Source organism: Cyprinodon tularosa, unplaced genomic scaffold (genome assembly GCF_016077235.1).
Source record: "Cyprinodon tularosa strain WSP-4 unplaced genomic scaffold, ASM1607723v1 ctg73, whole genome shotgun sequence".
NCBI lineage: Eukaryota > Metazoa > Chordata > Actinopteri > Cyprinodontiformes > Cyprinodontidae > Cyprinodon > Cyprinodon tularosa.
In genome coordinates, this window is record NW_024039485.1 from 1729012 (window position 1) to 1740918 (window position 11907).

At 37.0% G+C, this 11907-nt stretch overlaps 1 protein-coding gene across 2 annotated transcripts; it reads left to right on the forward strand.

The window, feature by feature from the left end:
* Window positions 1–435: 435 nt before the first annotated feature.
* On the forward strand, window positions 436–8744 carry zdhhc11 (zinc finger DHHC-type containing 11). Of its 2 annotated transcripts, XM_038269430.1 has the most exons (11): window positions 438–718; window positions 3086–3304; window positions 5223–5401; window positions 6460–6561; window positions 6662–6786; window positions 6863–7018; window positions 7111–7229; window positions 7301–7350; window positions 7425–7488; window positions 7572–7650; window positions 7899–8744. In XM_038269430.1, the coding sequence occupies exons 2-11, from the start codon at window positions 3086–3088 to the stop codon at window positions 8030–8032; spliced, it is 1227 nt and encodes a 408-aa protein (XP_038125358.1). In that variant the 5' UTR covers window positions 438–718; the 3' UTR covers window positions 8033–8744. The 2 variants fall into 2 exon arrangements, with proteins under 2 accessions (XP_038125359.1, XP_038125358.1); XM_038269431.1 differs by lacking the exons at window positions 3086–3304; window positions 5223–5401 and having other exon boundaries at window positions 436–718.
* Window positions 8745–11907: the final 3163 nt, after the last annotated feature.

The following is an 11907-nucleotide window of genomic DNA, read 5'->3' on the forward strand; positions in this document are numbered from 1 at the left end:
ATTTCAATGTATGTGTTGTGCTAAAGTAAAGTAACATGCAGGGTGTTACTGGTACACAGATAAATATAGTTTATTTACAGTAAAGAAAGCAGATGTAGAGACGCTTGAATGACGTCAAGTTTAATCATTTTAAAGGCTTTAAATAAATAAATAAAAAAAGCTACATTTGTGGGCTATCAATTAAAGGAAGTGAAAGCATGGAGCCGTTTGTGCTGCATATATTTGCATGCCTGTTAGAAAAGAGATTGCACTGAAATGATAAACGAGTTTAAACTTTGAAAGCAGAAAATGTCCTTGTGCCTTTAAGGGGAAACGAAGATATAAAGTATAACAAAAAAATAAATACTGTTAAAAGATCACTATAGCTGTTTTGGATTAGAGAACAGAAATGGAGCTGATGAAAGGAGCCGCCCTGTGCATGCGCACCACGCACGTTACCATAGCGCTCCTGAGACCTGCTGAGGGAGGCGTTTTTAACTTTTGACTGCTCTTCCTACAAGGCAAGGGCTTAAAAACCTTTCAATTGAATCTGAATGTTCTTTTTTATAAATATATTTAAAATCGATTCTGTGTGATTTCACATAATGTGAACGTAAACTGCTGACGTGACGTACCTGCTCAGCCAATAAACAAAAAAAAAACACCTCAAGGATATGCGGTGGAAATCTCCTTTTGCGTTTGTAACTGGACTTTTTATGGTGGTTTTCCCCGGAAAACGGTAAGTTAAAATTTCAATGAATAATTGCGTGTTTTGTTGGCGTTGGTGGATGTTTTTGAGAGGTTCAACAAAGTTGTTTGTGTTAAAAACATTAAAGTTGCAGACAAACAGAGGAAAAAACCCAAATGTTCCTGGATGATGGGGATATGTGAAGGAAAAGGTCAGAATATTTGAATAGGGAAATTTTTACAAGATTAACAAATAGTCTGACCTGGATATGTTTAAAGTGCATTTCTAAATATATCTGTGCAGTTTTATTGAAGACTTTGAGGTGAAAGGTCACGTGGTTTCTGAAAGAGGGACGTTAACTTTGTGCAACTCTTTAGGCCAGCTGTTTCCTGAACGCCTTCCTCAATTATCCCTTATTGTAGATTCTGTTGCTTCTCTTAAATACAGTTTTTATCTTAAAACTTAACCTCCAGTTAGTTCTCAAAGTAAATGCACAGGATACCATAAAAGATGATGTTACTTGTTAACTGTTGGATAGTCTGTTGTTGGTTTGCTTGTTTTGCAATTTTGTTGTAAATTAATCAAGATAAGCAACCCCCCCAACAAACACACACACACCAAAAATAAGCTTTCACACAGATATGCCTCTGATGACATCACCAAAAGCATGAAGCAGTTTCTGCTTGTATTTTATTGTATTTTATTTGTTTTTTTCACCATTTTTAAATTAAAATTAAATTTTAGATGTGTTTACAAGCTAAAAAAAACAAACTATTTTTTTATTTTTGCATAGAGGGTAGCACTGCTGCCTTGCAGCAACATGGTTCCGAGTACAATTCCCAGCCTGGGGTCTTCCTTCATGGAGTTTGCATCTTCTCCCGGAGCATGCGTGGGTTCTCTCTGGGTACTCCGGCTTCCTCCCACAGTCCAAAAGACTTAGGTTAATTGGCTTCTCTAGATTCTCCTTAGGTGTGAGTGTGTGCAAGAATGGTTTTGTGTCCTGTGTTGTCCTGTGATAGACTGGCGACCTGTCTAGGGTGCACCCTGCCTCTCGCCTGTAGACAGCTGCAGATAGGCACCAGTTAAGGAACCCCTTCCGACTCCAGCAGGAATGAAGCGTGACAGAAGATGGATGGATATAAAACATTTCAGTGGTTTGTAAAGATAACTATCACAGACTGGGATACCAGCATTCCACTGTCAAAGATTTAAAGCCATAATTATGAGCATCACAGTGATTGTTGAAATTCAAACCGCTGTTGCATGGTCTGTTACTTGAAAGACCTTTTAAACCCAAGCCTATGTATTCATTAACCCCAAATGTATGCTCCTGCAGTACATGCTGATGGTGCATCAAGGAATTTGCTGTTTAAAAGAATTTGCAAAATTCCTATTTGATCAAGGCCCCTTAGAGCGTCATATCTTAGAGGCCTTTAGATATTAGATAGTCAGAAATTCTAATACTCATCATTTGTGATACAAGACTTTGCAGACAAAAGCATTCTTAGACATGGAGTAAGAAGAATCCATGGATCATTTTTCTTTTACTTCCCGCTGCACCTGATATTTCGCTCAGAAGAACAATAAAGGAATATTCTAAGGAACAGTTATTTTTCTACAGCTGGTCTGTGATCCCAGGCTATTTAACTATCTGTTAAACTGTGTGCCCTGCATGACGTTTCCTCAGTTGGGCAGATTGTTTTTTTCTGAAATGTTGGAAAACATTTAGATATTTGTGGATTTTTCTTAGCAGCAAGAATCAGCTCCCATCCCGGGCTTCTGATTGGTGCCTCTCTAATATTTCTGTCCTGAATCTGAACACGGACCTCCAGATATTGGGGGAGTGACGGCCTAGTGGTTAGTGCATAGAGCTTGAAATCCTTAGGTTCTGAGTTTGAGCCCCACTTCCACAGACAGCCACTCTGGGTCCCTGAACCAGAGTGGCAGAGTGGCCCTTTACCCCACACTGCTCCACTGTCGCTGCACAATGGCAAACCCACTGCTCCCCAAGGGGATGGGTTAAATACAGTGTTCATTTTGTTGCTCTATACTTGTGACAGTGTAATGACAATGAACGCTTGAAAAGGGGAAAAAAAAAAATAAAAAATTTTTCTCTATTTCTGTGTAAGAATACACATCGTTGATATGTCTTTAATTGTACATTACATATTTATGTTGGTTTCCGTTCTTTTTATTCCCATATAAGCTGAACATGGGCTAGTGTGTCATCCATTCCTCTAATAGCCAAAGTAGCAGGCACTGGGCACAGCTCCATTGGTCACTAGTTGAACTGTCGCTGTCCTTATCATCAGCTCATTTTCCTAACTCATTTCCCCAGCAAATAGGCTTATACTCTGCTGTAGAATAGTGTGCGTGTGTATATATATACTACAAGCCTGCTGTTATTCTCCTCTCCAGATGAACTGCTTTGGTCGGAGGTTGAGACGCACAGTTCCTGCACATGGCAGCAGTAAAAGTGAACTGGTCCCTTCCAAGACCCCCAGGATCAATGGCTGGTCGTGGCCTCCTCAGCCCTTACAGGTGGTTGGTTGGCTGGTGTACATCTACCTCACTGTAGTCACCTTTGGGATTTATATCCCTCTCCTGCCTCGGCCGTGGAAGGCTGTGAGCTACACTGTATCCTTAATGCTGTCGCTGCAGCTGTGGGTCTCTGTTATTTGAATATTCAACAAATGTTAGGCTCGGCTAAGAGTTCGGTTGGGCTGCTAGGGAAAAGCAAAACAAGGATTTTGTTGTGTAGCCTGTTTGTATAGCCTTAAGTCATACAAAACTTGACTCTGTCTATTTTTCTGTGCTCGCTGTCATGCTGCAATGGCATGTTCAGTGGTCTTTTTGTTAGGTGATGCTGAACGCTGCATGATGTCAACACACTAGATCATTTTACCCAAACACCGTAAGGCCATGGAAGTGCTGATGTTCGCCGACTGTTTCGCTAACTCTGCAGTAGTGGTGCCTTCTTACTCATTAAGGGCTACAGCTATTATGATTTTGATAGATTTTTTTCCATGGATCAGTCTTAAAAGAGATAGTTTTTTTATATTTTTGAATGACCTGACTATTGGAAGTGGTTGTTTTAAAGCCCAGACACATCTAAAAAGTGTAGGACAATGGTACTGATGAACTGGAAATGAAGATTCTTACTTTATGATGTAGTAGGTCATCACTTCCTTTGGCTATTCTTTAATGCTCTTTACATTTTTTTCCCCCAGATATTTGAATAAAAAGAGTTTATCTGTTAAGAAATTTACCAAGACCCGAAAAGGCTTTGCAGTTGTGGCAAAATCCTGCCACTGGGCATTTTTGCAAAGGTGTTGTATGTCACCCTTGTGAACGCATAGGTGCTCTGTCAGTACTCAAGCTTTGTCACGTTTGCTCACTAGGCCCCTCACTCAACGCTCAACAAAAGGTTCATCGCCAAGGCTGTTATAAGCATATTTCAGCATAGGAGGCCGTTACACTTCATCATACCGTCACCATTACGCTGAAAATAAGGCTGACACGCTCATTTTTATTTATAAGAGTAACGGCTCTGTGACCGACATCTGGGCTTCCTCCCCAGCCCCATTCCAGTACAGATGCTGTTTATCCTGATTCACAACAATCTGTAATCTTATACAAACTAAACTATCTAAACAAGGATACAGTTTATCTAAACAAGGATACTTTTATCAAAAGACATCTCACTTTTTGTTTTTTATGCGGTATTGATGACTGAATTATTAATACTGATAACACACAAAAAGGCGAGTCCAAGAAAGCTCCAGCTGGATGTATGTTATATTTTCCAATCTTGCAAAGGTGTTTCCTTGTTTTAGCTAGTTTTAGACTTTTGTTTACTATTTATTTAATCATCAAAAACAGTTATAATGCTGAATATGTTTATGATAAGCATTTAGAGACATGCATTTTAAGTAAATTTAGCCAATATAGTGTGTGATCACTGATAAGTAGATATTTTTATATATCTATTATTTACTGCAACACCTTTTATTGACCTTCCTCATAGAACTCGAGACACTCCTTTCCCCCGCACTCATGTTTATACATTATAAAGATGATTTGAGAACTGTTATAAAAAGAAAAGAGGACAAAAAGAAACATAGAAAATATTTCTTCCATATCTCTGTATGTATGGACAAATAAAATAAGGAGATGACAAAGTAATGTGTTCTTTCTCCTTTTCATTTTTCCACTTTTCTTTTTTCTGCCCCTATACTTGTGATCCCCCTATCTTTTTTCCCTTAATTGTTTCTTCAATCTGTCCTTCTTACATATAACTTTATTATTATTATTCTTTATTTTATTTCCCTTTTTTTCAGGTTTCCCTTTGACATATCTTTTTCTCATACCTTTTTTCTAGCTTGTGCCATTCCTTGTATCATTTCTTGTGTCCCCTCTGCCTGCCCATTGGAAACACAGAATGAACTTCAGTAATTTGTTAAATACATGTCAAAATCTGTGTATTTTGTTTTTTGATATATTGCTGTAATCCTCTGACAATATTGCTAGCTTCCTTAACTGCTATTATTCTCAGATTTCTGGAATATCATTTCTAATACATTTTTTCACTAACATAGCTACCGTGACTATAGATCCTGCAGATGCGAGTGTTCGGGCTAAAAATGATTATTCCACACCTTTGCCTTTGTTTGACCGGGCAAAACGAGCTCATGTCATCCAGGACCTACACTGTTACCTGTGTGATGTCAACGTGTAAGTATCCCAGTCAGCAGTTTTCTAATTTAATGCATTTACACTTTACTCCATAGCTTGACTTTTCTGTTGGTTTCTGTTTTCTTGGTTAAATAAAATCTGTTTATGTATGCTCAGTTTTTTATTTATTTTTTATTTTTTTGTAATCATAACTTTTTAACTAAACTAAATGGGAAGCCTTTACCTATTGGGTTGGTTTAAGTTTCTCTTGATACTCTTGATATGTATTTTTGCGCAGCATTGGGTGTTTGATTTTGCTCTCTAGAAATACCTCTATAAAATTGTCATTCTCATTTATCTACTTACTTTTCTAACATGAGAGTTGGCTCAGGGCTTGTCTGCCTGGTTGTGTGTTTCCTGGACGGGGCCGCCTTTTACAGCTGCTTTTTGCATCTCTGCTTCTGTCTCTTTGAACCCCAGTTGGCCTCGGCAGATGGCCGCTCACACTGAGCCTGGTTCTGCTGGAGGTTTCTTTCTGTTAAAAGGGAGTTTTTCCTCTCCTCTGTCGCTACAAGCATGCTTACTGTGAGGGATTGCATCAGAGTCAATGAGTCAATGCAATCAGGTGGTTTTCCTTAGATAGAAAACTTTGAATCAATTTGACTGTATGATATGGTGAACTGTAAAGTGCCTTGAGATGACATGTGTTGTGAATTGGCGCTATTGAATTGTGAATTGGCGCTATTAATAAATAAACTGAATTAAGTATTTTTCAACCATTATGGATCCACCTTAGCTGTCCTGGACTGTAGCTATAGCAACAATATTTAGCACCAGTGCACCAATATGCAGATCCCAGATTGCTGATCATTCTAGGCTGCAGATAATAGGAAATTCTTCTTTTTGCATTTTGCAGCCCAGGACGGTTGAGATTGGAGATATTTTTGAAGAAAAGTTGAGCAGCTTTAAAAACCACAATAATCCCAGTGGGAGCAAATATACAGAAGCTAAACATTCAAAACATAATACTGACATATTAGAAAAATCACTTTCAATCTAACATTTTCATTTCCAGGGAGTATTAAGTGAATGTTAACAAGTTAGTCATTTTCTCGTAGGGGCCCCAAAGTCAAACACTGTGGAGTTTGCAACAAATGTGTGGAAGGCTTTGATCATCATTGCAAATGGCTAAACACCTGCGTTGGTCAGAGGAACTACTGGTGAGGCTACAAGCTGGATAAATTGCTAATCTCTAGAGCTTTATTTTCTAGATCAACAGCTGGTCATGCTTTATAAAAAAATGTTTCTATTTTGTTTTAGGTTCTTCTTTGCGGCACTCATCTCTGCCATCCTAGCTGGATTTATGATCACTGTCATCATCTTGTTCATATTTATTCAACATTACCTGGATCCACATGTTTTACGGACAGCGCCACAGTTTGACGGTTAGTTTAACATCTCTTGCATGTTAGCGGCATGATCATTGACGTGTTCTAACCATGTACTTGTTTCTTTCTATAGCATCCCTGGGTAATACAACATGGTTGTTGTTTTTACCAGTAGCTCCCATAAAGACAAGTTCAGCAGGTCTCCTTACATTAGCCTTCATAACGATCATGCTCTGCACTGCCTGTCTGATCCTACTCATTCATTTGCTGGGATTTCACCTTTACCTGTGTAAGTGATTGTTTGGATACTGTCTTCCTCCCTGCACCTGTCAGGAATCCTCACCATTTCTCCATCCCTCTGTTATTCCGGTGGTTTCACAGTTTATAAAGGCATGAGCACATATGATTATGTCAAGAAAAGTCGGCGTAAAGAAACTGGAAAGCAAAATTCCGAAGCAAAAAAGTCCTGTTCCTCCAAACCTCACAGCAGCACTCAAAAGGTAGGAGCTTTATCTTCACTGATCAAATGTATTCCAATCATCATGTGAAAACATCTTCTCTTGTTTAATAGAGCCAAGAAGGAACAAATGATTGTGAGCCAACATTATCAAAGACTCCAAGGTAAGGATCGTAATAGAAGAATCAGTGCATAAACTTTACAAGGATCATTGATGTCTTCACTTATGTTCTTTCAGCTTCTTCAGATATGCCAACAGCAGTCCAATCTCCAGCACACTGTCAGACTCTATATGTACAGAGGTAAAAGTAGGTTTTAAAGAAAACAAAACATAGAGCTCAAGTGTGTTGAAAAAAAAAATGTTTTTTTTATTTCTTCATTTTAGCTGGAAAACTTTAAAAAGTCTGCAGAAAAAGAGAATAGTTTCAACTATGGGACAGAAAATTCAATACAAAAGGAAACAAGTAAGTACCTGGCTTCTGCGTCCGTCAGAAGCTCATAATGCGCTGCTTCAGCTGCTCAGACGCACCTTTCCTGCCGCTCAAAATGTGCACAGACACTGAGAAGCAAACAGCACTGAAGAATATACAGTGTACTTATTGTCTTCTAATATAGTTCTAATATATTTGTCTACAGATTTTAAAAGGAAATTCCTAGCCGGGAGACAGACATTATGTAAAAACTGTTTCCTCTTTTTGTTTATTGTCTTTAGGGGTGATCTCCATGAGTGTCATCACAAGTTTAAAGCTTGAAAAAGAAGAGGACGTTCAGGAAGATAGAGAGAAGTCCATTCCTGTAACACAGGACCCTCTAGGCAGCTCAGTTATGGCTCAGGATCCTGCTTAACGCTTCCTGATGGCAGAAAAGAGATGAACCAAGATCAGATGGGCTCTGGGACAAGTTTCTTCTCCGGTTAGAATTATTGGCTCTGCGATATGCTCTTTATTTTTTTAAGGCATTTCAAATATCAGCATGATTTGATTACAGAACCTCTTATATAAAAGTTTTCTTGTAGACATTTTATACCCATCTGCTTGAAATTGGATCCTTTTGTACGACTGCTGCTTGTATTTTACATTAAGACAGTACCTCTAAGAAAAATGTTTCTGTTAGTATTTTTGTGTGAAATAATTTGTCTTGTAGTATTTAAGACCCTTTTTTTTTTGTTATGAATTAAGTCGAGTGAGTTAAAACTTCATGTTCACTAGAGGATAACTATTCCCCCTTCTTTAGCAGAGGCCCAGACCACCTGATTTTAGGAAAATCTACCTCAGCCTTCAAATTGTTTCTTTCAAAGAACAGCTGCTTATTGGTTAAAAATGTTTTTAAAGCAGCAGTCCTTAATTGTTATTATTATAATTGTATTATTATTATATATTTTTTGGATGTATAATCAAACCTGTTTGGTTCTTTCTGCAGCACTAGCTTCAGACCCAAACAAGTGTTCCAGATTTCTCCAACAGGTTATTTTTTTCATCTGTTATCAGAACTGAACCCAACATCCCAAACTATGTAGTAATAATACAATAAAATCAATATCCATGTGTCTCTTTTTTAATCTCTTAGGTTTGCTTTCAGCTAAGTTCTGATTAACCTAATCAGTGAAGGAAAACTAACAATTCTGTTTGTTTTTTTTGCTCCTTTTTTTAATTACTATTTTGAAATGTTTTGTTTATCCTGTTTTACACAAAAAGGGTTGAATTGTTGTTTTACTGAATGTTTTCAAACATGAAGGGTTACATTTTCAGGGTGCCAATAATTCAAACCAGCACAGGGTTTTTCGAAAATATGTTTCATTAAACTGGAACACAACATTTTCCACACCTAGATGCTTTGGACCTTTAACTTTGATTTCACATGTTGTTCACATGTTGTTTAACAAAATGGATAAAAGTTTTTTGGGTGTTTTTTTTTCTTACCCTAAAATGATATTTTGTATGAATGATTGTATCGTTTTCTTTCACTTGCATTTTATGTGTGTGGGTGTGTGTGCTTTTTTTTTTTTTTTTAAATAAACTATTTAACATTTTTGAGAAATTTAGTTGTAAGTTGCCCTCATGGAGTGTTATATGTCGACTACAGGTAAATTCAACTTGAAGAGATGGAGAGCATATATATAACTTTTATGATCTTCATGCTTTACTCAATTTGAAGGGTATTTGATTGTCTTGTGCAGATTGTTCCCATCTGGCCTGGGATTTTACTGGAATCACCCAGAGGGATGTCTGGGTTCACGTCTTAGAGCTCTACCTTCATCATGACCTGATCTGAGATCAGCAGGGGACAATTCGAGGTGTTGGAGCAGAATCTCAAATGCTACCACCTTTATAAATGCAGATTAAAAATCAAAATTTAAATGAGGGACAATAAACCAGAAATCGATGTGCATTTTGGCACAACTATGTTTTGTGGGCTCATTTAAAACATTGATTTTTTTTTTAAAGCCAAAATGTGACTTTGATTGTATATAATTATGTAAACGTTCTAGCTGAAAGGAGGAGGCAAACTTTTTTGAAATTTTAAGATTTTTGTTTTCAATATTTTTAATTTATATGAAACAAATGCCACTTTAATCAACATAGTAGTTTCCTCCAAACATTGTTGAACCTCAGCACTGTAAGTTATAATTTAATTATTCATATATTTAAGTGATTCACTTGAAGTTAAAAGTTTTGTGAAATAATTTCACAGTGTGCCATGTTTCAATCATTTCTGTTACAGTTCTAGCTTGAAATTACTGACATGTTGGTCTTAGAGGTTCACACAGTGAAAATCAGGAGATGATTTTTACAATCATGATGTGATCCTTCTTGTATATGTAGGGCCAAAATACACCATGCAATAAATAAATGTATAATGAAATATTTAGGTGTAACAACAACTATATATCCGATACATGAGTTAAATATAAAATATTGGAATTCAATTATAAAGTTCACTATTAAATTATCAGAATTACATAAGTCAATTCATTTAAAAATTAATCAAATATCACTTTTATGTATTTTAGGGGTCAGGCAGAAACAGCTATTTCAAAAAGATACACATGCAAGATTAAATAACTGCAACCACGTTTTTTTAAGCAAAGGCTCTTCATAAGCCATGGCCTTTAGCTGGAGTCAGGACTTCAAGACCCCCACACACAAAGACCAGTGTAGTAATTCCTGGAGAAATGCTGAAGATATTAAGTGCATCAGAATTATATTGTATTATTAACTCTAAGCTATAGTCGTCAAAAGGTAAAGAAATCAAAGTTTGAACAGAATCAGACTGCTGCATCCTGAGGGCACAAAAAAGGCGTTATCATTGATCCCTCTTCCCCGCAGCTCTTAGGCTTATAAATTATAATTGCTATAAAAAATGATACAAAGGTTGATCCTGCTATTGTTTGCGCAGTTGTCTAATTTCTTTAATTTTTATGTTTATTTCATGTACAAATATAAAAAGGCAATACATTTTTTTAATATTTATCCAACAATTTAAATACACAAAGTAAATTTGCCCTGTGCTCTACAGTTTCTCTTTCTTGCAATATATTTTTACCCGTGTGTGAATCCGCCTGCTTTCATTTGTCTTTAACTTTGCTGCAGGCAGAAGAAGACAGAGCAGCCAAAATCTGTTCTTAGTATCAGTCACTGTGTCTTCATTTCAGACATACTAATTCAACCCTTGGGGAGAACATGGAAACAAAGGCAAACAGTAAGACGGACATGCATTTTTTTTTCATTTGACTAAATATTTTTTCTCAGAATGCTAGTATTACAACTTCAACAATTTTTTTAACTTAAGTAAAAATAAAAAAGTAGCCAATCAATAAATTACACAGTAAACAAGAATTTGGTTAAAAAAAACAAAACAAAAAACAACGGCTACTTAGTGAGGAAGTGGTCATAGCATCTGATTAATATTTGAAAATAATAGAATAAAACATATATATAGTTAGAATGTATTTAGTTGGAACAAGCCTGTTTTTATTCAGTGATGTCAGTCACAGAAAGACACCCATGCACACAACTAATGACAATTTGGAAGTTCCATTTAGGCTCAAGCTGACGGGTTTTCATTTTAGGACGAAGCCAGAGTACTCAGAGAGAATCAAGACATGCATAGGGAGTACATATAAACAAGACTGGAAATTGAATCAAGGACCATCTATTAACAAAGGAACAGTGGTATTAATTAATCACATGCTACCCTAAATTAACCCTCATTTTGTTTAAAAACGTACTCTAATCAATGTAACTAGCTACTACCCACCTCTGGCTGCTGGTACTCAGTCATTTCCCTCTGAATGATAGTACCATATGGGGGCATTATCGTTGCAATATTATTTTCAAAGGTGTGCGGAGAGTTGTGTGTCTGTATCTCGATTTGTGTGTGTTGTATTTTGTTGCTTCAGATTTAAAGGTACAGTGGCATATGTTCTTTTGCTGGGTGGATCATCAAAATAAGTGGTCCTCCTAATTGTCAATCATTCCAGTGATACGTTTACGTAAGGCCGTCCTACGTGCCCATTTTCACTTTGCGGTGGTGAGTCTGACTTAGTGGAAAAATTGGAAACCTTCTTTTGGAAACTAAGCTTATATGAGCGATGCAAACAGCAACTTTTAAAAAGAGCGTGCACAAGGAGAAATGGGCTCGTGCACGCTCTCGCACTCATTTAATAGGCGTTCCCTGTCAGGAGTGGGTACTGGGTTGTGCATGTGCATTTTTTTTTTTTA